The sequence below is a fragment of the Anolis sagrei genome, chromosome 6 (assembly GCF_037176765.1).
Source record: "Anolis sagrei isolate rAnoSag1 chromosome 6, rAnoSag1.mat, whole genome shotgun sequence".
Taxonomy (NCBI): domain Eukaryota; kingdom Metazoa; phylum Chordata; class Lepidosauria; order Squamata; family Dactyloidae; genus Anolis; species Anolis sagrei.
In genome coordinates, this window is record NC_090026.1 from 123,102,532 (window position 1) to 123,129,867 (window position 27,336).

Here is a 27,336-nt window from a genome sequence, read left to right on the forward strand (position 1 = left end):
CAGTGTTCCTCAACCTTCCTAATGCCACCACCCCTTAATACAGTTTCACATGTTGTGGTGACTCCCAACCATAAAATCATTTTCGTTGCTACTTCATAACTGTAATTTTGCTACTGTTATGAATCGTCATGCAAATATCTGATATGCCGGATGTATTTTCATTCACTCACCAAATTTGGCACAAATATTCAATACACTCAAAACCAAATACTGGTGGGGTTGGCAGGGGGATTGATTTTGTCATTTGGGAGTTGTAGTTGCTGGGATTTATAGTTCACCTAGAATCAAAGAGCATTCTGAACGCCACCAATGATGGAATTGAACAAAACGTGGCACACAGAACTCCCACGACCAACATAAAATACTGGAAGGGTTTGGTGTACATTGACCGTGAGTTTTGGAGTTGTAGTTCACCTTCATCCAGAGAGCACCATGGAGTCAAAAAATGTTAGATCTGGACCAAATTTGGCATGAATACTCAATAAGCCCAAATGTGAACACTGGTGGAGTTTGGGGAAAATAGACCTTGACATTTGGAAGTTACTGAGATTTATAGTTCACCCACAATCAAAGAGCATTCAGAACCCCATCAATTATAGAATTGGGCTAAACTTCTCACATAGAAACCCCATGTCTTGAAGGGACTTGCTGGTGCAAGCCTCCCTCTAGTCTCACATGCTCTCCCTTGCCTGCACATGCACACCATGCTGCCATTATTATTATTATTATTATTATTATTATTATTATTATTACTACTACTTTATTTGTACCCCGCTAGCATCTCCCGAAGGACTCGATGCGGCTTACATAGGCCAAGGCCTCAAAACACAATACAACAATACAATACCTAGAGCAAATTAAAAACATTTAAGCAGAATAAACAACAGCAATAACAATACATCGAGACATCAAGACACTATAAAACTGGGCCAGGCCAGAGAAATGGGTACAAGATTAAAAGTGCTGATGTGGCAGGAGGTATGTAGGATGATAAAGTAAGTGCAGTGTGCGGTGTGCAGTGATCTTAGTTCTACTAAAGTGCTTCTAGGACTTGGTATTGGGGGTTCCTAATCTGAAAAGGCACATCGGAACAGCCAGGTCTTCAAGTTCTTTCTGAAGACTGCCAGCGAAGGGGCCTGTCTAAGACCTTTTGGGAGGGCGTTCCAGAGTCGGGGGGGCACCACAGAAAAGGCCCTGTCTCGAGTCCCCACCAAGCGTGCTTGCGACGCGGGCAGGATCATGAGCAGGGCCTCTCCAGATGACCAGAGAGAACGTGTGGGTTCGTAGACGGAGATGTGGTCACGCAGGTAGGCTGGTCCCAAACCGTTCAGGGCTTTGTAGGTAAGCACCTGCACCTTAAATTGGGCTCAGAAAATAAACGGCAGCCAGTGGAGCTCCTTGAACAGGAGGGTTGACCTCTCTCTGTAATGAGCCCCGGTTAACATCCTGGCTGCTGCCCGTTGGACCAGTTAGAATTTCCGAGCCGTTTTCAAGGGCAGCCCTACGTAGAACGCATTGCAGTAGTCCAATCTAGAGGAGACCAAGGCATGGACCACCCCGGCCATGTGCTAAGCATGCCTCCTCTCCCCTCCCCACTTGGAGTCTCAGAAACAGCCCTCCCCTTGGCTGAGAGGATAGCCAATCACAGTGGATGAGAGCTTTTGGTGGGAGGATTCGCCATCTGTTTCCAAAAAGGAAGAGAAGGACAGACAGAGAGATCTTCAGCCTTCTCTAACAAAGGCGCTCCTAAGACCATCTGAAATATGTGTTTCCTGGTGGTCTTTGCCAACCCCTCTGAAACCCCCTTACGATCCCCCCAGGGGTCCCAATCCCCAGGTTGAGAAATGGTGGCTTATATGAATCTATGCAACATTGACTTTAGGATTTGAATTGTTTGCCAAGATGGTCTTGTAACAAACAATTAGTGATAGTGAGATCTAAGTTGACATTCAATTTGTGCTCCTTAGGACGATGTGTTGCAGGGTATTATTTTAGAAAAGATCATGAACAAGGGATCCTAGATTATGTTTCATTTCCTTCACAGGATAGTCCCCAGAAAGATTTTGTGGCATGTCTTTTCCCACGTGGCATTTCTTTTCCATAAGACATATGGAAGAGGAAAAAATCCACTTGTGTAGATGTAAAACATTTCCATTGGAGTCAGTTCTTACTGAAATAACAAATATCATATGAGTAGTGGTTTACAACCCACTCACCCACATAACACTCAGACTGAAAGATTTAGCAGAACATACATTTTTCTCCCTGTAGAATTACAAACACTCTTTTAAGTCTGGAGTCTTTATGAGCTCAAGCAAAAGCAAATGGAAATATTGCTTAAACCTGCAAGGCATCTTGACTGAACTGATAAATGTATAAACAGTAGATTTTTGTAAAAAATTAATCATATCTGTGCTGATCTTTTGCATGAGAAATCTACACCTTAATACTTCTGAAGATGGGGAAAGGCAATAAATGGGATCTATTCTTCCCATGAGAGGACATGACTTACAAATGGCATGAAAAGGCATAATGTGCATAGTTGTCACTCTTTTAAAGATGCTGATGCTAATGGTGCTTCTTTTTTGACTTGGGTGATGGTTGGAGTTTTTATGTAGCGTATCTGTGTGTGTAGGTTTTCTTTAAACTGTGTGACCCAATTGTTGATCTGGTTTACGGATGACTAGGACATCTAAAAAAGGCAGTTTTCCTTCATTTTCTTGATGAATTGGATGTTTGGATGGATGCTGTTATGATGGCCCAGGAACCTGTTTAGTTTATTGTCGAAGGCTTTCATGGCTGGAATCACTAGGTTCTTGTGGGTTTTTAGGCTATAGGGCCATGTTCTAGAGGCATTTCTCCTGACGTTTCGCCTGCATCTATGGCAAGCATCCTCAGAGGTAGTGAGGTCTGTTGGAAATAGGACAATGGGTTTATATATCTGTGGAATGGCTGGGGTGGGACAAGGAGCTTTTCTCTGCTGGAGCTAGGTGTGAATGTTTCAACATTAGCATTTGAAGGCCTGGCTGAGCCTGGGAAAATCTTTTGTTGAGAGGTGTTAAGATGTGCCTGGTTGTTTCCTCTCTGCTGTTTTGCTGTTGTAATTTTAGAGTTTTTTAATACTGGTAGCCAGATTTTGTTCATTTTCATGGTCTCTTCCTTTCTGTTGAAATTGTCCACATGCTTGTGGATTTCAGTGGCTTCTCTCTGTAGTCTGTGTAGTCTGACACCAACAACCACCATGTCAGACTACACAGAGAAGCCATTTAAATCCATTCTGAACTCTATCAATGATGGAATTGAACCAAACTTGGCACACAGAACTCCCATGATCAACAGAAAATATTGGAAGGTGAGCATTGGCCTTGAGTTTTGGAGTTGTAGTTCACCTACATCCAGAGAGCACTGTGGACACAAACAATGATGGATCTGGACCAAACTTGGCATGAATACTTAATTTACCCAAATGTGTACCTTGGTGGAGTTTGGGGAAAATAGATGTTGACATTTGTAGTTTCTGGGATTTATAGTTCGCCTACAATCAGAGAGAATTCCGAACTCCACCAACGATGGAATTGAACCAAACTTCCCACACAAAAACCCCATGAACAACAGAAAATACTGTGTTTTCTGATGGTCTTTGGGGACCCCTGTGACACCCCCTTGCGACCCCCCTCCAGGGGTCCCGACCCCCAGGTTGAGAAACACTGGTCTATACAAAGCGGCATTGAATGTTTACCATGAAGGGTGGAATATATATATTTGTGTGTGTGTGTGTATAGTGTCCCTACTTCATGGATTTTCACTTTTCGCGGATGATCCTGGAACGTAACACCCACGATAAGTGAGGGAACACTGTAGTGGACTTTTTTATTGCTGTTTCCAGGGCTTGTACTTACAAAGATTTGGAAGTTTCATAAAGTTTTGACATTTTTACCCCCCAAATTTGGAAAGGACTTTAGAAACAAAGCACTAGCCCACCCTACCTTTGAACACAGTTTAGAACCATTTTTTTATCGCACATACCTACTACATACCATTATCTCCATCTCTGCTCTCCCTACACTTGCATGACAGACATTGTGGAGCAGTTGGCATTTCAACTCCTTCAACTATGGCTTTGTATGATGTTAAATAAAACTGTTTCGTTATGTAGTGTTGAAAAAGGTCTTGTCAGTTTGCTTTCTTTCATTTAAAATAAATGATAAAGAAACTGTGTGGGCATGTGTTCTTGAAACCTGAGAATATTAGAGCGATACTTACTCGTATATTAGTATTATACCTCTAATAACCTCCTGCAAACTTCCTGTGCTTTTTAAGGGCTCTTGAGATCTCACATAGGGAAGTTTATGTCTCTCAAATCTCTTGTAACAAAAGGTTCTCTGGATTGGTAAAATATAACAAGCTGGCAGTAAATAGGAGAAGTTAAATCACTTATACACTGACGTTGCCTCTCTTTTGAGGGCAATTCAAAAACTGACTGGCTTTAATCCTCCTTTCTTTTGTGTTGTCTTCATATACAGGCAGGAATGTGTGGCCACAGAAGAGAGTCCACAAGTGTTCTTCTGCTGCTGTGAAGGGAACTACTGCAATGAGAAATTCACTCACTTGCCTGAAGTCAGCGGTCCGGAAGGTGAGGCTTTTGTTCGACAAGAACAAAAAACTTTGTATAGAAAGTGGGTTTCTGCTAACCTTGCCTGCCCAGCTAGACAGCCAAACCATGGAACCTGATTAGAGTGGTGACATCGTAGAGCGTGAAGTTGAGAAGTTCTGCAAGGTAATTTGTACAGAAAGTATTTTTTATTAGTTTCCCAATCTTCCAAGTGAGGTTAGTCGCACAGCAGTTCCCCGGATCGTAGGCAAAGAAAATAATGTCTTCTCGAAACTCTTCTGAAATGTTTGTGTCACTGCAGAAGTCATGTTTGTGAGAAGCGAATTATATCGGCAAAACAACAGCAAAACAGCAGAGAGGAAACAACCACGCACATCTTAACACCTCTCAACAAAACATTTTCCCAGGCTCAGCCAGGCCTTCAAATGCTAATGAAGGTGGTCAGCTGAAACATTCACACCTAGCTTCAGCAGAGAAGAGCTCTGTGCCCCACCCCAGTCATTCCACAGATATATAAACCCATTTTCCTATTTCCAACAGACCTCACTACCTCTGAGGATGCTTGCCATAGATGCAGGCGAAACATCAGGAGAAATGCCTCTAGAACATGGCCATATAGCCCGAAAAAACCCACAAGAACCTAGTGATTCCAGCCATGAAAGCCTTCGACAATACATTATATCGGCAGAGTTACCCAGGTCGAGCTAAAAATCTCAGTCAATTGATATTTAAATGCCATGAAAATGTGAGGACACTCTGATACCTGAAAGCAAGTCATTAGAGATGTAAAACATGCATGTAGAAGTCTCCTCACTATGATAAGTCAAGTGAGTATCCTTTATCATGTAGTATCCTTTGAACTCATCTTTCTAGCTCAAGAAAGTTGGCTTTAAAGCATCAGTAGAATCCCAGTTGGAATCACTGGGTTGCTGTGAGTTTTCTGGGCTGTATTGCCATGTTCCAGAAGCACTCTCTCCTGACGTTTCACCCACATCTTTGTCAGGCATCCTCAGAGGTTGTGAGGTCTGTTGGAAACTAGGCAAGTGAGGTTTATATATCTGTGGAAAGTCCAAGGTGGGAGAAAGAACTCTTGTTAGCTTGAGGCAAGTGTTAATGTTTCATTTGGCCACTTTGAATAGCATTTAATTCCCTTGCAGCTTCAAAGTCTGTCTGGTTGCTGCCTGGGGGATCCTTTGTTAGGAGGTGTTACAGTAGAGTCTCGCTTTTCCAACATAAATGGGCCAACAGAATGTTGGATAAGCAAAAATGTTGAATAATAAAGAGTGATTAGCGTAACATCAAATTAAATTATGATTGTACAAATTAGGCACTCAATATCATCTTTTACAACAAAACAACAGAAAAAGCAGTTCAATACATGGTAACATTACGTAGTAATTACTCTATGATTTTAGCACCAAGACATGCCAGTGTATTGAAACAGTTGTGGATCCAGGTGGGAGGCAGACTCATTGGATAATACAGAATGTTGGATGAGCGAAGGTTGGATAGGCGAGACTCTACTGTAGCTGGCCCTGATTGTTTCCTGTCTGGAATTCCCCTGTTTTTTTTTTAATGTTATTCTTGACTTACTGTCCTGATTTTAGAGGTTTTTTTTAAATACTGGTAGCTAGATTTTGTTCATCTTTCTGTTGAAATTGCCCATATTCTTGTGGATTGCAATGACTTCTCTGTGTAGTCTGACATGGTGGTTGTTGGAGTGGTCCAGCATTTCCATGTTCTCAAATAATACGCTGTGTCCAGGTTGGTTCATCAGGTGCTCTGCTATGGCTGACTTCTCTGGTTGAATCAGTCTGCAGTGCCTTTCATGTTCCTTGATTCGTGTTTGGGCAATGCTGCTTTTAGTGGTCCCTATGTAGAGTTGTCCACAGCTGCATGGTATACAGTAGATTCCTTGTCTTGGTTATAGTAACAAAGTTCCTAAATTCCTGGGTTGTTGTAGGATTTTTGAGCGATATGACCATGTTATAGAAGCATTTTCTCCTGACATTTAGCCTGCATCTATGGAAGGTATCCTCATAAGTTGTGAGGTATGTTGGAAACTAGGAAAATTAGGTTTATATATCCGTGGAATGTCCAGGTTTCCAACAGACCTCACAACCTCTGAGGATGCCTGCCATAGATGCAGGTGAAACAACAGGAGAGAATTTATTTATTTATTTATTTATTTACTTTGCTTATATACCGCTGTATCTCAAGCCCGAAGGCGACTCACGGCGGTTCACAAACAGTAAAAACAGTAGAAACAGCAGTGGTTCCATACAACATATAACAATTGACTTAACACATTATCCATAAATTACCAATAAGCAATTACAATGCACAATTATTACAAAAAACAACCGTACCCAATCTTCTCATCATCCAAGCGTAGTCCAGGTTCGTCGTCCATTGTTCCATTCCTATGTTCCATTACCAGATTGCACTAAATTACTCAAATGCCTGCACAAACATCCAGGTCTTCACCTTTTTGCGGAATACCATTAGAGATGGTGCTAGTCTAATGTCCGTAGGAAGGGTGTTCCACAGCCGAGGAGCCACCACCGAGAAGGCCCTATCTCTCGTCCCCGCCAGCCGAGCTTGAGAAGCAGGTGGGATCGAGAGCAGGGTCTCCCCGGAAGATCTCAAACTCCTCGTGGGTTCATAGGCAGAGATGCGGTCAGATAGGTAGCTAGGGCCGGAACCGTTTAGGGCTTTAAAGGCCAACGCCAGCACTTTGAATTCAGCCCAGTAGCAGATTGGTAGCCAGTGGAGTTGGCGCAACAGGGGGGTTGTATGCTCCCTGCGCTCCGCTCCTGTTAAAATCATGGCTGCCGAGCGTTGGACTAGTTGGAGCTTCCGAGCTGTCTTCAAAGGCAACCCCACGTAGAGAGCGTTGCAGTAGTCTAAACGGGATGTAACCAGAGCGTGGACTACCGTGGCCAAGTCAGACTTCCCAAGGTATGGGCGCAGCTGGAACATGGCCAGACAGCCTGGAAAACCTACAACAACCCAGGGATTCTGACCATGAAAGCCTTCGAAAATACATTGTCCTAAATTCCATTTGCCTAATGGCAAAAAGCAAGCTCACTACAACAGGCTGATTGCCTTAGTTTTATTTTCCACCAACCAACAGAACAAAAACAATTGCCTTCTTGCTCTTCTCTTATCTGTATGTGAAAACCTCTCTATTCTAACCGGATTTAGGAACTGGCTGTAAGGGATTTTAACAGTGTGACACCCTATTTTTGCCTTTTCAATGGATTTATTTTAAAAGGTTTTAATTCTGTAGCTGATTTAATTATACTCAACAATGACTTAAATAGGTTTATTTCTTTCATTGCATATCCTTTTCTTTTAATTTTTGTAAATTGCCTTGGGTTTCAGTGGGAATATAAATGTATTCAAAAACTATTATTATTGTTGTTATTACTAGCTGTCCCTGCCACAGCTAGTCTGTGTATATGTGTTTTGTGTGTTTATATATGTGTTTCTCTGTGTGTATATTTTTGTGTATATATGTGTGCTTCTATCTATCTATCTATCTATCTATCTATCTATTTATCTATCTATCTATCTATCTATCTATCTATCTATCTGTGGGTGTATATATATGTGCATTTGTGTGTTTATATGTGTACATGCATATTGTGTACATGTGTGTTCTTGTCTATAAGCATATATGTGTGTCTATGCATGGGTATATGTATATATGTACGTGTATGTATGTGTGCATGTGTATATGTATATATTTGTGTATGCATATGTATGTGTGTATATTTGTGTTTGTGCATATATAAATATATACGTGTGTGTGTATGAATGTGTGCATGTGTATATTTATATGAGTGCATGTGTATATGTATATATTTGTGTATGTATATGTATGTGTGTATATTTGTGTTTGTGCATATATATATGCGTGTGTGTGTATGAATGTATGTATGTGTATATTTTTATGAGTGCATGTGTATATGTATATGTGTGTGTATGCATATGTATGTGTGTATATTTGTGTATGTGCATATATATATATATAAGTGTGTGTGTATGAATGTGTGCATGTGTATATTTACGAATGTATGTGTATATGTATATATGTGTGTATGTATATGTATGTGTGTATATTTGTGTATGTGCATATATATATATAAGTGTGTGTGTGTATGAATGTGTGCATGTGTATATTTACGAGTGTATGTGTATATGTATATATGTGTGTATGTATATGTATGTGTGTATATTTTTGTTTGTGCATATATATATACACACACACACACACACACACACATACATACATATGTGTGTGTGTATGAATGTGTGCATGTGCATATTTATACGAGTGCATGTGTATATGTATATATGTGTGTATTTTTTGGGTTTTTAAGTCTCTTCTGCCGGGGCTTTGTGTATGTCTGTGTGCGTATTTAGGAGTGATGAGCACTCATTGGACTGTTAGGTGTATTGTGTCCAAATTTGGTCTCAATTCATCCAGTGGTTTTTGAATTATGTTAACCCCACAAACGAACATTACATTTTTATTTATATAGATTATTATTATTTTTTCAGAAGTACTTGGTTTTTGCTGGGGATAGCTGTCTCATACTCCATAAACATTTTGAAGACAAAATGCAGGAGTCAACAGCCATTCCATCATCTTTATACTCTTATCCTCTTTTCCCCCCCAGTTGTCTATGAGCCACCTCCACCAACTCCCTCTCTGCTCAACATCCTGGTTTACTCTCTGCTTCCAATCATTGCCCTCTCCATCGCCATTCTCCTGGCCTTCTGGATGTACCGTCATCGCAAGCCGCCGTACGGACATGTTGATATCAGTGAGGTATGTAAGAACTGAGCTAGATCTAACAGTTAACAGTGGGTTCAGATGGTAAGACTTTTTCAGGTTCTACAAACTGTCTCTGAGAAGTGGTTGGCTGCACCAAGATGTTCTGCAAATTCCCATGGCTACCATGCTTTGAACAAACCTCAGATACAGCTGTCTAAAATGGCTGAAAATATTCATATCAGAATAGGACGTCCAGCTATCCCACTGCTGTTCTATCCCATGGTGTAAGGAACAGCAGGTTTCCAGCATGCAGATCAATTCAAGTGTCAGTTCTGCTGAAAAAAAGCTTTGGGTATACAAAACACAGTTTAGTTTGTTGCATTTAACATTGAAGTTGTTGTTATATGTTTTCAAGCTGATTTTATTTTATAGTGACCCTAAGGCAGGTATGGGCAAACCCAGATCTGGGGGCCGGATGTGGCCCCTTGGGCTCTTTTCCCAGGCCCTCCTCTCTCTCACCATTCTATCCTTCCTTCCCTCTTTCCTTCCTCCTTCCCTCCCCCTTCCTTCCTTCTTTCCACCGAGTTTCACAAGCAAAAGGTTGACAGATTGATTCAGGATGATCGTCGTATCACTCAGAGAGAAATTTCAAGCATAATCAGCGTTTCACAAGAACGTGTGGGTCACATTATTGCTTTGCTTGGCTATAGGAAGATCTGTGCACAATGGGTTGCAGAAACAGAGTGTCAACTTCTTCCATGATGGCTTCAGTAAACTTGTTCATCGTGACCAGAAATGTATCCAATTGTCTGGTGATTATGTGGAAAAGTGAATAGTGGTAGTTAAAGAGCACATTCTAAGGATTATTTCTGTGTTTGATTTATTAAAATATTCCCATCCAAACCCAAGTAACGAAGCAGGAGGCATTACTTTTCATTCAACCCTTGTAGCACTGTCAGGATAGGATCAGTTGGAACCTTTCTTAGGGTGGATCTAAACTGCACCCGGTGGCACCCCTGTGCCGGCAGGACTGAAGACCCACAGTCGCAGGTTCGAATCCGGGGAGAGGCGGATGAGCTCCCTCTATCAGCTCCAGCTCCTCATGCGGGGACATGAGAGAAGCCTCCCACAAGGATGATAAAAACATCAAAATCATCCGGGCGTCCCCTGGGCAACAACCTTGCAGACGGCCAATTCTCTCACACCAGAAGCGATTTGCAGTTTCTCAAGTCACTCCTGACACGACAAAAAAACCTGCGGAAACTTCTGCAACAAAAAGGGGATTGTCCAGATTATGTTCTGGATAATCCCGAATTAATTCGCCACAAACCAGGAAAACCCTGGTTTGTGGCAAATTAATTAGATAGTGGGTTTATTCTGTGCCTTCTTGGAAGGCATGTGATAAACCCAGTACTTTTGGTTCAGACACCATTCCCACAGTTTTCTGAACTAAATTAGTCCAGAAAACTCTGGGAATCCTACCCCTCCCTCTCCCAAACCCCTTTTAAAAGTAATAAAAACTTACCTGGCCTCCATTACAGTCTTGCTGGAGCTCTCCCGGTTTATTTATTTATTTATTGTGTCAGGGGCAACCAGACAGTTGTATTATATTTCTAACAGAACAAAACAAACAAACAGACAAAACACAAAGCGCACAAACTTGGTAGTTGATTAAATGTCCTTTGTCCTCTGGCCACTTGGAGTGCCTCTGATGTTGCCGCAAGAAGGTCCTCCATGGTGGATGTAGCAGGGCTCAGGTTGCATTGCAGGAGGTGGTCAGTGGTTTGCTCTTCTCCAAACTCGCATGTCGTGGATTCCACTTTGTAGCCCCATTTCTTAAGACTGGCTCTGCATCTTGAGGTGTCAGAGCACCATCTGTTCAGCACCCTCCAAATCATCTAGTTTTCTGTGTGCTGGGGGGGGGGGGAGTCTCTCATTTGGTATCAGCCATTGGTTGAGGTTCTGGGGTTGAGCCTGCCACTTTTGGACTCTCGCTTGCTGGGGTGTTCCAGCGAGTGTCTCTGTAGATCTTAGAAAACTTATTTCTTGATTTAAGTCATTGATGTGCTGGCTGATAACCAAACAAGGGATGAGCTGAAGATGTGTCCTGGTGCATAGAAATGACACGCCACGAGAGTGGGGGGGGGGGGGAGTAAAATCACACACCCCTCCTGGCGTGTCATTACTATGCGCTGGGAGAGCTCCAGCAAGACTAGAATGGATGCCAGGTAAGGGGTTTTAGGGCTTTTGGGGTGGAGGTTATGGTGTCCTGGTGTTGTACTGGGAAGTCCCAATACAACATCTGGACACGAACCCCAGAAAGCGTACACTTTCTGGCATGTGTGTGAACAGCCCCCCAGGAACATCTGCATTTGTAAAATGCAGATAGTCCTGGGATAAAGGGCTGTCTGGAAGCATCCATAGTGTTTTGCTAGATTGTTTTAATTGCATTCAGTTCAGTGGGGAGGAAAATGGAATTAGGCCAATCACAAGTCTAAGCCACCCAAACCTTTGAAACATTACTTTTTTTCTGTGTTTGTTTTGAAAGGGCCACTTTAAGTTTCTTCACTTTCCATTTGAAAGATTGTTTTTAGAGAATCCATTAGCCTGATTTTACTTTCCAAAGGAATGCTTTTAATCAGAACCAGTGGTAGAAAACCAAACTTATTGCAAGATATAATGCCCATAATGGCCTTTCTTAAAAAGGCAACCTTGGATTTGTATGGAAGGAATACAATAGTATGGGGTTATTGACTTAAATTGAGGACACATCATATGATCTTCCTTTTCAAATGTAGGCCTGGACAACATGCTCCATTTAATATTATCAAGGCCAAATTTTGCTATGGCAATACTTTTATGTACAGGAAAGAGGGAATGTTGCGCATTTTCTTTCAGCACAATGTATATATGTAGGCAACAATTACATATTTCCAAGTATGTATTATCCAGGAAAAGGGTGAGGGAAGAAAGGATTTAAATAACGTGAAAGGAGATGAGAAAAACTTCAATAACATAAAAGAGATTTTTTTTATCATGCCAGAAGTGACTTGAGAAACGGCAAGTTGCTTTTGGTGTGAGATAATTGACCATCTGCAGAGATATTGCCCAGGGGATGTTTGGATGTGTTACCATCCTATGGGAGGCTTCTCTCATGTCCCTGCATGGGAAGCTGGGGCTGACAGATGGGAGCTCACCGCGTCTCATGGATTTGAACCGTCAACCTTCAGGTCAGCAGTTCAGCCAGCACAAGGGTTTAACCCATTGCGCCACTGCAAATAAAGGAGATGAGGAAAACATAAACTTTTGAGGGGAGGGGGAAATAAGTTTTCAAGTCCCAAGAGATGTGCTCACAAGGAGCTGACTAAAAACATCTTCTTCTTTCCAGAGGTGGTAAAAGTACAAGCTAAAGAAGGCATCATCAAACCGTGGCCCTCCAGCTGTTTGGGTCTCCAACTCCCAGAATTCGTGATCATTGAACAAGCTGACTAGAACTTCTGGGAATTGGAGGCCCGAACAGCTGCAATTTGAGGAAGTCTGAGCTTAGACCTAAAGGCCTGAAAACAAAAGCAAATCTGCTAAGCAAGAAGCAGCAGTTAGAAACATAAAATGAATGAAGACAAGAGGGAGAAAACGTGGAGGCAGTGACAGACTTTTTATTTCTAGGTGCAAAGATGAGTGCAGACGCAGCCTGCAGCCAGGAAATCAGAAGACGTTTCCTTCTTGGGAGGAGAGCAAGGACCAATCTCGATAAGATAGTGAAGAGTAGAGACTTCACACTGGCAATGAAGATCTGCATAGTTAAAGCAATGGTGTTCCCCATAGTAACCTATGGATGTGAGAGTTGGAAAATAAGGAAGGCTGAGTGAAGGAAGATAGACACTTTTGAACTGTAGTGTTGGAGGAAAATTCTGAGAGTGCTTTGGACTGCGAGAAGATCCAACAAGTCCATACTTCAGGAAATAAAGCTCGGCTGCTCACTGGAGGGAAGGATATTAGAGGCAAAGAGAGTGTACTTTGGCTACATCATGAGAAGACAGGAATGCTTAGAAAAGACAATGATGCTGGGGAAAATGGAAGGAAGAGGGGCCGACCAAGGGCAAGATGGATGGATGTTGACCTTGAAGTGACTGGCTTGACTCTGGAGGTGCTGGGGGTGGTGACGGCTGACAGGGAGCTCTAGTGTGGGCTGGCCCATGAGGTCACAAAGAGCCAGAAGTGACTAAATATTGTGTCCTGGAGTACTGCGTCTATTCTGCCTTGGCTAGACCACACTGGGAATATTGTGTCCAATTCTGGGCACCACAATTGAAGAGAGATATTGACAAGCTGGAATGTGTCCAGAGGAGGGCAACTAAAATGATCAAGGGTCTGGAGAACAAACCCTATGAGGAGCGGCTTAAAGAGCTGGGCATGTTTAGCCTGAAGAAGAGAACGCTGAGAGGAGGCATGATAGCCATGTATGAATATGTGAGAGGAAGTCATAGGGAGGAGGGAGAAAACTTGTTTTCTGCTTCCATGGAGACTAGGGTGCGGAACAATGGCTTCAACTACAAGAAAGGAGATTCCATCTGAACATGAGGAAGAACTTCCTGACTGTGAGCGCTGTTCAGCAGTGGAACTCTCTGCCCCAGAGTGTGGTAGAGGCTCCTTCTTTGGAAGCTTTTAAACAAAGGCTAGATGGCCATCTGTCGGGGATGCTTTGAATGCAATTTCCCTGCTTCTTGGCAGGGGGTTGGACTGGATGGCCCATGAGGTCACTTCCAAAGTCTATTCAGGACATTTGCAAAACAGGAGCAGTAGAGAAAGGATATACCAGTGGATCTGTGATTCTATAAATGAATAAACAATGACAACAAAAAGATGAGGAAGACAAGAACTCTGGTTTCTGCAGCTGTACTTATGCCCTGTTTACCTAAAATCCCTACATTTTCTTGTCTTTTAATTGACCCCTCTTTCCTTTTTCTTAGTTGCTAACTGGAGTTTGGTTCTGGATGAATGAATAAGATCCGAGGGAAGGAAATGTGCAGAGAGAGTCCATTATTTTCAAGCAATTATAGAAAATTAGAACTTATCTGGAAACAAAGATATATCCCAGTGGTTCCCAACCTTTGGTCCTCCAGAAATCCCAGCTATTAAGAATTGTGGGAGTTGAAGTCCAGAACACCTGAAGGACCAAAGGTTGGGATCCACTGGTATATCCTTTCTCTACTGCTCCTGTTTTGCAAATGTCCTGAATAGACTTTGTCAATGTAACTGCTTTTATTGCATCTTAGCAACCTCCAACTTTGCTTCAGTTTATTCATACCATTGTCCACTTCTTCTCCATAGGACCCAGGGCTGCCACCGCCGTCTCCTCTGGTTGGACTTAAGCCATTGCAATTACTAGAGATCAAGGCAAGAGGCCGCTTTGGTTGCGTCTGGAAGGCGCAGCTGATGAATGACTATGTAGCAGTGAAAATCTTCCCCATACAGGTGAGTGTGGAATTGCATCTTTTTCACCTGCAGCTTGAAGCAGGGAGTTTAACCATATTCTGAGTCTCTAGCTGGCAAATAATTGCTTACAGGAGCAATGCTCTTGATATGGATTGCAAGGTCCTCAGCATTGGTGATGCCCACTAACTCACTCCTACATAAATCAAGATATGATGGAAATAGTCTCTGGCTTGTTTTAGATGCCGTTCCAGACTCTGGGAGCTTAGGATATCAAACTACAACCCCAGCAGCCCATAATATGAAGTAGCAGTACCACTCTGATAAATAAAGGACCAGTTGTAGATTTAAGATAAAGGTAAAGTTTTCCACTGACATTAAGTCCAGTCGTGTCTGCCTCTGGGGATTGGTGCCCATCTCCATTTCTAAGGGGAAGAGCCGGCGTTATCCATAGACACCTCCAAAGTCATGTGGCTGGTATGACTGCACGGAGCACCATTACCTTCCTACAGAAGCAGTGCCTATTGATATTCATATACAACATACAAGGTAAAGGTAAAGGTTTCCCCTGACATTAAGTCTAGTCGTGTCCGACTCCGGGGGTTGGTGCTCATCTCCATGTCTAAGCCGAAGAGCCGGCGTTGTCCATAGACACCTCCAAGGTCATGTGGCCAGCATGACTGCACGGAGCACCGCTAGCTTCCTACAGAAGCAGTGCCTATTGATCTACTCACATTTGCATGTTTTCAAACTGCTAGGTTGGCAGAAGCTGGGGCTAACAGCGGAAGCTCACCCTGCTCCCTGGATTTGAATCGGTCAGCAAGTTCAGAAGCTCCTTGGTGTTGGGAGTTTGAAGGAGATACTAAATAGTCTTAGGGTTGTTGTAGGTTTTTTCAGGCTATATGGCCATGTTCTAGAGGCATTCTCTCCTGACGTTTCGCCTGCATCTATGGCAAGCATCCTCAGAGGATGCTTGCCATAGATGCAGGCGAAACGTCAGGAGAGAATGCCTCTAGAACATGGCCATATAGCCCGGAAAAAATCTACAACAACCCAGTGATTCCAGCCATGAAAGCCTTCGACAATAAATAGTCTTAGTTACAGATTTCTAATCCATTTCAGGATATCCACAAAACTATAGAGTTCCCCTAAGTCAAGGCATGCTCATAGTTGAACTAGTTTTATGCCTGTGGTGTCGCTGTACGCTGAGAAATCTTTAGGCATTCTGCTTTATGCTTTAATCCTTCACAATTTGTTTGCCACAATGGATTTACAGAAGGCGATTTCCATGTCATCTGTTCTAGGCCAGCTCGTGACTAACTAGTGGGATATTTTCTCCTAATCCAGATTAGAAAGATGTAACTGTTAAGATTATACACAAAAAAGGTTTAAATCTGGTTAGCGTCTGCATGGGCCTTGTCCTTTTATATGTCTCTTTTGAATACCTCAAGCTAAATTTTAACAGCGCAATTCCATCATGTCTAGTCAAAAGGAAACCCCACAGAATTCAACAAGAATTGTTCCCAGGTGCATAGAGTTGCAGCTATTTTTCTTAATTACTCTACATGGTTTGCTTAAATCTTACTTAATTTGCGGTTGTGGGTGCATAAGGTGAAACCTTAGGGGGAAAACCTTTTACTTAATATTATATGGTGTCTAAATCAAGAGACATTTGGGAACAGCTAATCACCTTCCAACAAAGGATTCCCCCAGGCAGTAAGAAGCCAGACCTCAAAACTGCTAGGCCATTAAATGCTAATCAATGTGTCCAATTGAAACATCCACACCTATCTCAAACAGGCAAGAATACTTTCTCCCACCTTGGACATTCCACAGATGTATATATACTACTACCTAGTAGTTGTATAGTAGTCGGGAACCCCCGGTGGCGCAGTGAGTTAAAGCACTGAGCTGCTGAGCTTGTAGACCGAAAGGTTGCAGGTTCGATTCCGGGGAGCAGCATGAGCTTCCGCTGTCAGCCCTAGCTTCTGCCAACCTAGCAGTTCGAAAACATGCAAATGTGAGTAGATCAATAGGTATTGCTCCGGCGGGAAGGTAACGGCGCTCCATGCAGTCATGCCGGCCACATGACCTTGGAGGTGTCTATGGACAACGCGGGCTCTTCGGCTTAGAAATGGAGATGAGCACCAATCCCCAGAGTCAGACATGACAGGACTTAATGTCAGGGGACAACCTTTACCTTAGTAGTTGTAGTATAGATTACAAAACCTTTGGATTGTTGTGAGTTTTCTGGGCTGTATGGCCATGTTTCAGAAGCATTCTCTCCTGATGTTTCGCCTGCATCTATGGCAGGCATCTTCAGAGGTTGTGAGGTCTGTTGGAAACTAGGAAAATGAGTTTTATATATCTGTGGAATAATATCTAGGGTGGGAAAAATAACTCTTGTCTGTTTGAGGTATGTTGCAATTGGCCAGCTTGATTAGCATTGAATGGCCTTGCAGCTTCAAAGTCTGGCCATCTTCATTCACACCTACCTTGAATAGACAAGAGTTCTTTCCCCCACCCTGGTCATTCCATAGTTATATATAAACCCCATTTTGTTGAGCAGAAGCGGGTTTTAGCCAGGTCCAATGCAATAGGCACATAGGAAAAAGGAACAGAAAAACTTTACTCTTATTAGCAGAGGCAAAACATAAACTTGCAGTGTTGCATACAAAATCAAACAGTGTAACAAACTTGCATAGTCCTTGTAAATAACACAGAATAAGTCTTCATCTTCATTCGAATGAGCGAGCAAAACATAAACCTTGAGTAAATAGCTATTCCACCACAGTAAGGAGCATCGCTGTTAGAACATTACAGCATATTACATCTCTTTCAAAGCAGCATATTGCTTCTCCAAACTGTATTCTAAAATCCATACAGTTATATTCCATCGAGTGTGGCCCAAACATGCTGGCTGATCTACATTACCAGCTGCTCATAATAATTAACATCATAAGGTTTTTCTTTAGCACAGCTTACTGTAACACATTTTCCCACTTTCCAAAAGACCTCACAGCCTCTGAGGATGCTTGCCATAGATGGAGGCGAAACGTCAGGAGAGAATGCTTCTGGAACATGGCCATACTGCCTGGAAATACACAACAACCCAGTGATTCTGGCTATTAAAGCCTTCAACAATATCGTGACTGTTTTCCCAGCTCCATCCAAGAAAAGTTCATCTTAAAATCACAAAACTTCTTGTTGATTCCAGTGATTTCTGCTAGGAAGTTATATATTATACTAGCCGTCCCCTGCCAGGCATTGCTGTGGCCCAGTCTGCTGATCTGGAACATAAAGTAATGTCAAAGTGTTGGTTTCTAATATATGTAATTTCTTTATGCTTGTGGGTAAACAGTATTTCTTGTTGTTTCTTTGCCAGTGTTGATGTGGAAATTGTCTGATTTGCCTACTCTGGAACATGCAATATATAGTTGTCCTTCTTTGGGGGTCCCTTTCAAATCTATGTGTGAATCATATATATCTGGCTGGATGGCTCTTTGTCAGGAGGGCTTTGATTACGTTTTCTTGCCCTGGTGAAAGGAGATGGATGGCCTTAAGTATTTTCTGTTGGTCATGTGGGTTCTGTGTGGAAAGTTGGCCCAAATTCTATCATTCGTGGGGTTCAGCATGCTCTTTGATTGTAGGTGAACTATAAATCCCAGTACCTTCAACACTCAAATGCCAAGGTCTATTTCCCCCAAACTCCATCTGTGTTCATATTTGGGCATATGGAATATTCGTGCCAAGTTTAGTCCAGATCCATCATTGTTTGAGTCCACAGTGCTCTCTGGATGTAGGTGAACTACAACTCCCAAACTGAAGGTGAATGCCCACCAAACCTTTTTAGTGTTTTCTGTTGGTCATGGGAGTCCTATCTGCCAAGATTAGTTCAATTCCATCATCGGTGGTGTTCAAAATGCTCTTTGATTGTAGGTGAACTATAAATCCCAGCAACTGCAACTCCCAAATGACAAACTCAATTTTTTTTGAGTGAAGGACATACATTGGGTTGTTAGTTGTATTGCGTCCAAAATTGGTGTCAATTTGTTCTGTGGTTGTTGAGTTCTGTTAATCCCACAAACGAACAATACATTTGTATTTATATAGACTAGATGTACCCGCCACACGTTGCTGTGGCCAACCTTCCCTCTTTCTCTCCTTCTTTCCCTCCTTCTTTCCCTCCTTCCGTCACTCCTTCCTTCCTTCCTTCCTTCCTTCCTTCCTTCCTTCCTTCCTTCCTTCCTTCCGTCTTTCCTTCTCTTCTTCTTCTATCCTTTTCTATCTCTTTCCTTCTTTCCCCCCTTTTCTTTCTCTTCTGCTGTCTCTCTTTTCATCCTTTTCTCTTTCCTTCTTTCCTTCCCTCCTTCTTTCTCTACATCTTCTCCCCTTCCTTTGCTCCCTCTTTCCTTCCTTCTTTCCCTTTTTTCTTTCCTTCTCTCCTTCCTTCCTTCTCTAACTTTCCTTCCTTCTCCCTTTTTCTTTCCCTCCCTCTTTCTCTCCTTTCTTCCTTCTCTACTTCTTTCCTTCCTTCCTTCTCTCTTTGCTTCCATGATTCCTTATCCCTTTCCTTCTTTCTTTCCCTCCCTCCCTCCCTCCCTCTTTCTTTTCTTTCTTTCTTTTTTTCTTTCCCTTCCTCCCCCTTTCTTCCCTTTTTCTGTATTGTCGTTTAGCTTTTCGTCATTTAGCTTTTGGTGGCTTTTTAATTCCCTTCTGCTGTGTTTTTCAGTGTTTTTATGAGTGAAGGACATACATTGGGTTGTTAGGTGTCTTGTGTCCAAATTTGGTGTCAATTCATCCAATGGTTTTTTAGTTCTGTTAATCCCACAAACGAACATTACATTTGTATTTATATAGATTGATGGGAAATATATGGTCCCTTAGTTTTTGCTGGACTGCAACTCCCAATATTCTTCATCACTTATTGTGCTGGCCAGGACTGCTGAGCACTGCATGTAATCACCGCTGGCCAGCAGCATGATTCCCATCACTGATCTATAACAACAGGATGATATTGCAGATGCATAGGACTTGTTTTTCCAACCATTTCTTTTCTTCCCTGCCTCCTTCTTCCACCCTCCCTCGTAGGATAAGCAATCCTGGCAAAGCGAGCGGGAGATTTTCAACACCCCAGGCATGAAGCATGAAAACCTCTTGCAGTTTATTGCAGCAGAGAAGCGAGGAACCAACCTGGAGACAGAGCTGTGGCTGATCACAGCTTTTCACGACAAGGTAAGAGAGATGTGAATACCCTGTCATCTCGGTAGCTACAAAAAGGCCTAAAGTAAATTGAAGTAAAAATAAATAAAATGACAAATAGTTCACTTTCCCCCATCTGTCTCCCCTTGCATAGAGCTAGGACAGGTCAGGTCCTTTTATATGTAGTCTTCAACCTTTCCATCCTTGTATTACAAAAGTGCTAAATTCTTATAGTTCATTCACTCCAATTTCCCTTCTCTATAGATGGGAAATTTGGAGTGCACCTGCCTGTCTGATGATAGTAGGGCCGGAGGTTCAAATCTGGGGAGAGCGTGAATGAGCTCCCTCTGTCAGCTCCAGCTCCCCATGCAGGGACATGAGAGAAGCCTCCCACAAGGATGGTAAAACATTGAAACATCCCCTGGGCAACGTCCTTGCATACGGCCAATTCTCTCACACCAGGTTCACAAGTCGCTCCTGACATTAAAAAAGGGCCGGGCTTTAGCACACCTCGTTAATCACCAGCAACAATAAGATCACACCAATTGAAAGGTTGACAGTTTGAAGCCTGGGTTGGGGTGAGTACCCGACTTTCAGCCCAGCTCACTGTCCACCTAAGCATTACGAAATCAGTGGTGAGCTATGAGTATTATTATTATTAATAATAATTTTATTAACCATATTTATATACAGCCTTTCTCAGCCCGAAGGCGACTCAGGGCGGTTTACAAACGGCACAATTTGATGCCTACAGTAACAAAGAACAATTAAAACATTTAGCATAAATAATATTTGATAAAATAAAACCAATAAAAGTATAAATTCACAGTGTCTCATTACTAAAATCACAGCGTGGACTACCATGGCCAAGTCAGACTTCCCAACGTTATGGGCGCAGCTGGCGCATAAGTTTTATCTGTGCGAATGCTCCCCTGGTCACCGCCAAAACCTGGGGTTCCAGGCTCAGCAATGAGTCCAAGATCACACCCAAGCTGCGTCTTCAGGGGGAGTGTAACCCCATCCAACACAGGCTGTAACTAGCTGACCAATAGTTTGGCAGCTCGAATCCGGGGAGCAGGGTGAGCTCCTGCTGTTAGCCATAGCTCCTTCCAACCTAACAGTTTGAAAACATGCAAATGTGACTAGATCAGTAGGTACTGTTTTGGCGGAAAGGTAACGGCACTCCATGCCGAACAAATGACCTTGGAGGTGTCTACGGACAATGCCAGCTCTTTGACTTAGAAATGGATAAGAACACCACCCCCCAGAGTCAGACACTACTCGACTTAATCGTTACCTTTGTGTGTGTGTGTGTGTGTGTGTATATATGTATATGTATATATATATCTTAAAGTGCTCAGTTTTCCTTGGATTGTGTCCATTCCCACTATAGTATGCTTTGTAAACAACTACTTCCAATAAGGGTCTCTGACAAAATGTGATATTTTCTGTTGAATTCCTTCCAGGGCTCTCTTACTGACTACCTGAAGGGAAACATTATCAGTTGGAATGAACTCTGTCATATGGCCGAAACAATGGCTCACGGACTCTCCTACCTGCATGAAGATGTCCCTTGGTGTAAAGGAGAAGGACACAAACCTGCTATAGCACACAGGCATGTCTCTTCTTTTTTGCATAGATAATTGCAACATGGCTCTTAGTGAAATATCACACTCTGCATCTATGATGTAGTTTCTGGAATGCCAGGCCAATTCTGTATTGGGAGAATGACAGAACGCATGTGTTATCTTTCACAACATATCTCTTACCAGACAGAAGGAGAGGTCTACTAGATCTTTACACACACTTCTTGTGAGTTTCCGAAAAGCATCTGCCTAGTTGCGTGCTAGAGGGAACTGAAATAGTTCAGCAAGACGTTTCTCACAATCTGGATCTCCCTTCTTGCAAGTGGGATCGTGAATTAGAATCAGGATCATTTTTGAAGATCTTATATAGGTTGTAAAACCAATGTGCACATAATGAAGAAATGTTCTAAAATACCATATCTGGATATAAAATCTTGCAAAAAGGAAGAGAGAAGGAGCTAAAACCTTCCTACTCTTGTTGATTGACTTTGATCAGCCAAATAATTGATTTTCAGAGATAGGCAAAATTTTATGAGTCACTTTGCCTTCCAGGGTTTTCATTGTGCCACCCAGGTAGTGAGTCCTCTTCCTAGCAGAGGCTTGGCATTGGACATTGTGCGCCTGGACCAGTTGTGGGAAATGTGGCTATCAAGCAAATAATGGATTTGTTGTCCCCGTTGTAACAGATCCATTGGCTACCCCTTGAGCTTGAAATGGATTTTCTCCCATTAATCTCTGCCATAATGAACTTGCTGACCGGAAGGTCGCTGGTTCGAATATAGGGAGCTGAGTGAGCTCCCACTGTTAGCTCCAGCTTCTGCCAAACTAGCAGTTTAAAAACATGTAGATCAATAGGTACCGCTCTGGTGGGAAGGTAACAGCACACCATGAAGTCATGCTGGCCACATGACCTTGGAGGTGTCTATGGACAATGCCAGCTCTTTGGCTTAGATATGGAGATAAGCACCAACCGCCAGAGTCGGACACGACTGGATTTAATATCAGGGGAAACCTTTACCTTAAAAGGACAGTGTGGTGTGATTCTTTCTATGAATAGTGCAGTTACAGAAAAGGGGATTCCACCTGAACATTAGGAAGAGCTTCCTAACGGTGAGAGCTGTTCAGCAGTGGAACTCTCTGTCCCAGAGTGTGGTGGAGGCTCCTTCTTTGGATGCTTTTAAACAGAGGCTGGATGGCTATCTGTCGGGGATGCTTTGAATATGACTTCCCTGCTTTTTGGCAGAATGGGGTTAGACTGGATGGCTCACGAGGTCTCTTCCAACTCTAGGATTCTGTGATGCATTGCAAGCACAACAAAGGTGTTTTACTGAAGTTGTATTAGCTCCTTTGAATATGTAGGAGCCAGTCTTGGAACTTGCTTTGAGTATTAAAGACAAAGAAGGGGCAGGTAGACATCTCTCAAGCAATCCCTGCTTGGTGCATGCCACAAGTGCAAATTACAACAGAACGCAGAACAAAGAAGTGCTACAAGAGAATAGAGAACAAAGCAATATCACCTTTACATTATGACAAGACTGTTTTTTTTTAATTTTGCTTACGTTAAATACAAAGCGGTATTATTTAAACACAAAGAATGTTGAAAAGCAATGTGGTGTTCCTGATGCATTGGGCTATAACTCTACGACACCATTACCAGCGGCTGTGATCATTGTAGTTATAGTGCAACACACCTGGGGGTGCTATCTTGGGGAATGGTATTGTAAACATGGTGATCAAGACAGGGAAAGGAATTTGTAGAGTGGAAGGGATAAAGGGCAAGGAATGAAAATCTGTGTCTCACTTTTCATTTGAGGAGCATAGGGCAGCATATGTGTGGCTATTTTGTCCTCACACAACAGTGGGGACAAAATCAGTAAGCCACAAGAAAGGATTCAGGGCCCATGCAGAAGTATACCCCTGTCCTATAATGGGCTGCACAGTTATTTTATTGTTTCATGCAGGGCTTCCATGGGAAAGGAAAAGCGTTCCATTGTAGCAAGTGTGAAAAATATTGCTCAGGCTTTTTGGTGCAGCACTGCCCTCTAATGTGCAGTAAGAATATACTGCAGGCAAGAAGTGGAACAATGCAGAAGTTTCTTTTCTATTTTGTTTATTACACACTCCTTTTTGTTGTGTCTTCCCCCCAAAAAAAGCAAAAAGATACATTTAAAAATGAGTAATCTCTTAAAATTCTCATTCTGACACCAAATTCCTCATAGACCCATATTAGTTTGGGGCTTGAGGTCTTTCTGATGGGGACATAAGAGCTGACATTTAGGCATGTACTAGGTAGGACAACAGGGCCCTAGCTGGGGAGGGGGGGGGGGTTAAGGGTTCTAATATCCCCAAAGGTACGCCCCCCCCCCTGCAAAACCTGGTATACTCAAGAATTTTAACTGGTTAATCAAATCATGAGTAAATCGGGTTTCTTTTTTAACCTGACACATTTCAGGGCAGGGTTAAACTTTTAACCCCCCCCCCCCCCCGCCTCCTCGGCTACGGCCTTGAAGGACAATATTATTCTGTACCTAGTAGTAGTAGTAGTAGTAAAATTATAAATACTTTGGGTTGTTGTGAGTTTTCTGGGCTGTATGGCCATGTTCCAGAAGCATTCTCTCCTGACGTTTCGCCTGCATCTAAGGCAGGCATCCTCAGAAGTTGTGAGGTCTGTTGGAAACTAGGAAAACGGGGTTTATACATCTGGAATGTCCAGGGTGGGAGAAAGAACTCTTGTTTGAGGCAGTTGTGAAGGTTTCAGTTGGCCAGCTTGATTAGCATTTAATAGCTTTGCAGCTTCAGAGTCTGGACACCTTCATTCACACCTACCTTGAAAAGGTAAGAGTTCTTTCTCAGATAGATAGATAGATAGATAGATAGATAGATAGATAGATAGATAGATAGATAGATCTCTGTGGAATGTCCAGGGTGGGAGAAAGAACTCTTGTCTGTTCGAGGTAGGTGTGAAAGAAGGTGGCCAGGCTTTGAAGCTGCAAGGTGTATACACACACACACACACCATTATCCTAGTTTCCAACAGACCTCACAACCTCTGAGGATGCCTGCCATAGATGCAGGTGAAACGCCAGGAGAGAATGCTTCTGGAACATGGCCATACAGCCCCAAAAACTCACAGCAGCCCAGTGATTCCAGCCATGAAAGCCCTTGACAATACATATAAAAACATTATGCCCCACCACCATCTCCCGAAAGGACTCTGGGTGGCTTACAGAATAGTGGACAACGGTGCCATACAACACAAAAAAAAATGCAGTACATCAACATATAAAATCAGTAATATATAAAACTTATAAAATTGTCAAAAGCAACCTCTATTAAATAGAGTCAGTAAAATGGCTTGGGACTTTGTTATTTGAGAACTGCCTCCTCATTGTTTCTGTTGTACCAAAATATATGTTTACAACGTAGTCTTTGCCATGGAGGAAGGCAATGACAAATGCCTTCCAAATGAATCCCGCTTTAGGGTCAGCATAGACTGGAAAGAACTTGAAAGCAAACAATAAAAATCTTAATTTAAAAAGTGATGAACAACAAACTGCCTTGTGGGAAGCCTTAAGAAGCCAACACTTTCCCAATAAGGAAGCAAAACAGTTTTTGCAGGTTCTTTTAATCCAGTGGTTCTCAACCTGGGGGTCGGGACCCCTGCGGGGGGTCACGAGGGGGTGTCAGAGGGGTCACCAAAGACGATCAGAAAACACTGTGTTTTCTGTTGGTCATGGAGGTTCCGTGTGGGAAGTTTGGACCAATTCTATTATTGGTGGGGTTCAGAATGCTCTTTGATTGTAGGTGAACTATAAATCCGACCAACTACAACTCCCAAATGTCAAGGTCTTTTTTTTACCCCAAACACCACATTTGGGCATATTGAGTATTCGTGCCAAGTTTGGTCCAGATCCATCCTTGTTTGAGTCCACAGTGCTCTCTGGATGTAGGTGAACTACAACTCCCAAACTCAAGGTCAATGCCCACCAAACCCAGTATTTTCTGTTGGTCATGGGAGTTCTGTGTGGGAAGTTTGGTTCAATTCCATCATTAGTGGAGTTCAGAATGCTCTTTGATTGTAGATGAACTATAAATCCCAGCAACTACAACTCCCAATTGACAAAATCAACCCCACTAGTATTCAAATTTGGGTGTATCGGATATTTGTGCCAAATTTAGTCCAGTGTGCAGAAATATATCCTGCATATTGGATATTTACATGGCAGTTCATAACAGTAGCAAAATTACAGTTGTGAAGCAATAACTAAAATAATGTTATGGTTGGGGTCACCACAACACGAGGAACTGTATTAAGGGGTCACGGCATTAGGAAGGTTGAGAACCACTGTTTTAATCCCTTAGCAAGTATCTTTAAGCCAACAGGCAGGTTTATAAAAGCAATACAATGAAATTATCCAACAATTTCAATGCTTAATAGGGACTGTCACATTTCCCCCCCACCTCCGCTCCGGTTTTGCAAATAAGCATATTTTGAATCTGTGCTCCCATTTTTAGCATGCCTCCAGCAGAAGGGGAGAGAGAGCTTGCACTCTGGCTTCCCTTCCGAAATTGCAGGGACGGTCCTCCCATAAGGCACCCTGTGCCCTGGGAATGCACTGAACTCTTCCCTACCCCGCTGCCTGCACGCTCGCTCTCTTTGCTGCGGTGTCTCTTTTTGTAACAGATTCTGACAGGACATTTCAGAAAACAATTGTATCTGCCCTCATTAATTATCTCGCATGCCCCCCCTCCCTCCGCCCAGTTGTCCTGCGATCTGACCGGCAGGGTTGCCACAGTGAACGGAATTGATGGCAGGAGAATTATAATGCTGAGCACACATGGGCTTGCCATCTGCTGCCTAAGGTCTGTAATTTAATTATATGCATCCCTTTCTCTCCACCCCCATTGAAAACGCTGGAAAGTCTGGGAATGACTTAATAAGCAGGACTTTTACTTGGGTAGGTAAGGGCAAAGATGTGTGCCCAATATAATCTTCTCTCTGAAAGGAATCGGGCTGCTTAGAAACTGTAACTGAGCTTCTCAAGGAAAACATTGTCTGGAGAGCTATTTATTTATCGTATCAGAAGCCAACCGAGGATACAGTTGTAATGTGTTTAAAAAAGAAAAAAGTTTTAAAAACTTGGCATTATACTAAATTTCCTTTGAGCAGTCACTGACCACTTGGATTACCACTGGTGGGTGCTATAAGAAGGTCCTCCATTGTGCATGTGGCAGGGCTCAGACTGCATTGTAATAGGTGGTCTGTGGCGTGATCTTCTCCACACTCGCATGTTGTGGATTCCACTTTGTGGTCCCATTTCTTAAGGTTGGCTCTGCATCTCGTGGTGCCAGAGTGCAGTCTGTTCAATGCCTTCCAAGTCACCCAGTCTTCTGTTTGCCTAGGAGGGTGTCTCTCATTTGGTATCAACCATGGATTGTGGTTCCAGGTTTTAGCCTGCCACTTTTGGACTCTCACTTGCTGAGGTGTTCCTATCAGTATCTCATAGAATCATAGAATCAAAGAGTTGGAAGAGACCTCATGGGCCATCCAGTCCAACCCCCTGCCAAGAAGCAGGAATATTGCCTTGAAATCCCCCCTGACAATTGGCCATCCAGCCTCTGTTTAAAAGCTTCCAAAGAAGGAGCCTCCACCACACTCCGGTGCAGAGAGTTCCACTGCTGAATGGCTCTCACAGGCAGGAAGGTCTTCCTCATGT

General features: G+C 42.8%; 1 protein-coding gene across 1 annotated transcript in view; it reads left to right on the top strand.

The window, feature by feature from the left end:
• The window catches only part of ACVR2B (activin A receptor type 2B), a 187,824-nt gene that overhangs the window by 151,449 nt on the left and 9,039 nt on the right, over window positions 1-27,336 (top strand). The window contains exons 3-7 of the mRNA XM_060782620.2: window positions 4,524-4,633; window positions 9,301-9,452; window positions 14,730-14,873; window positions 19,923-20,066; window positions 21,500-21,648. Of these exons, the coding sequence (XP_060638603.2) occupies window positions 4,524-4,633; window positions 9,301-9,452; window positions 14,730-14,873; window positions 19,923-20,066; window positions 21,500-21,648 (699 nt within the window). The remainder of the gene's footprint in view (window positions 1-4,523; window positions 4,634-9,300; window positions 9,453-14,729; window positions 14,874-19,922; window positions 20,067-21,499; window positions 21,649-27,336) is intronic.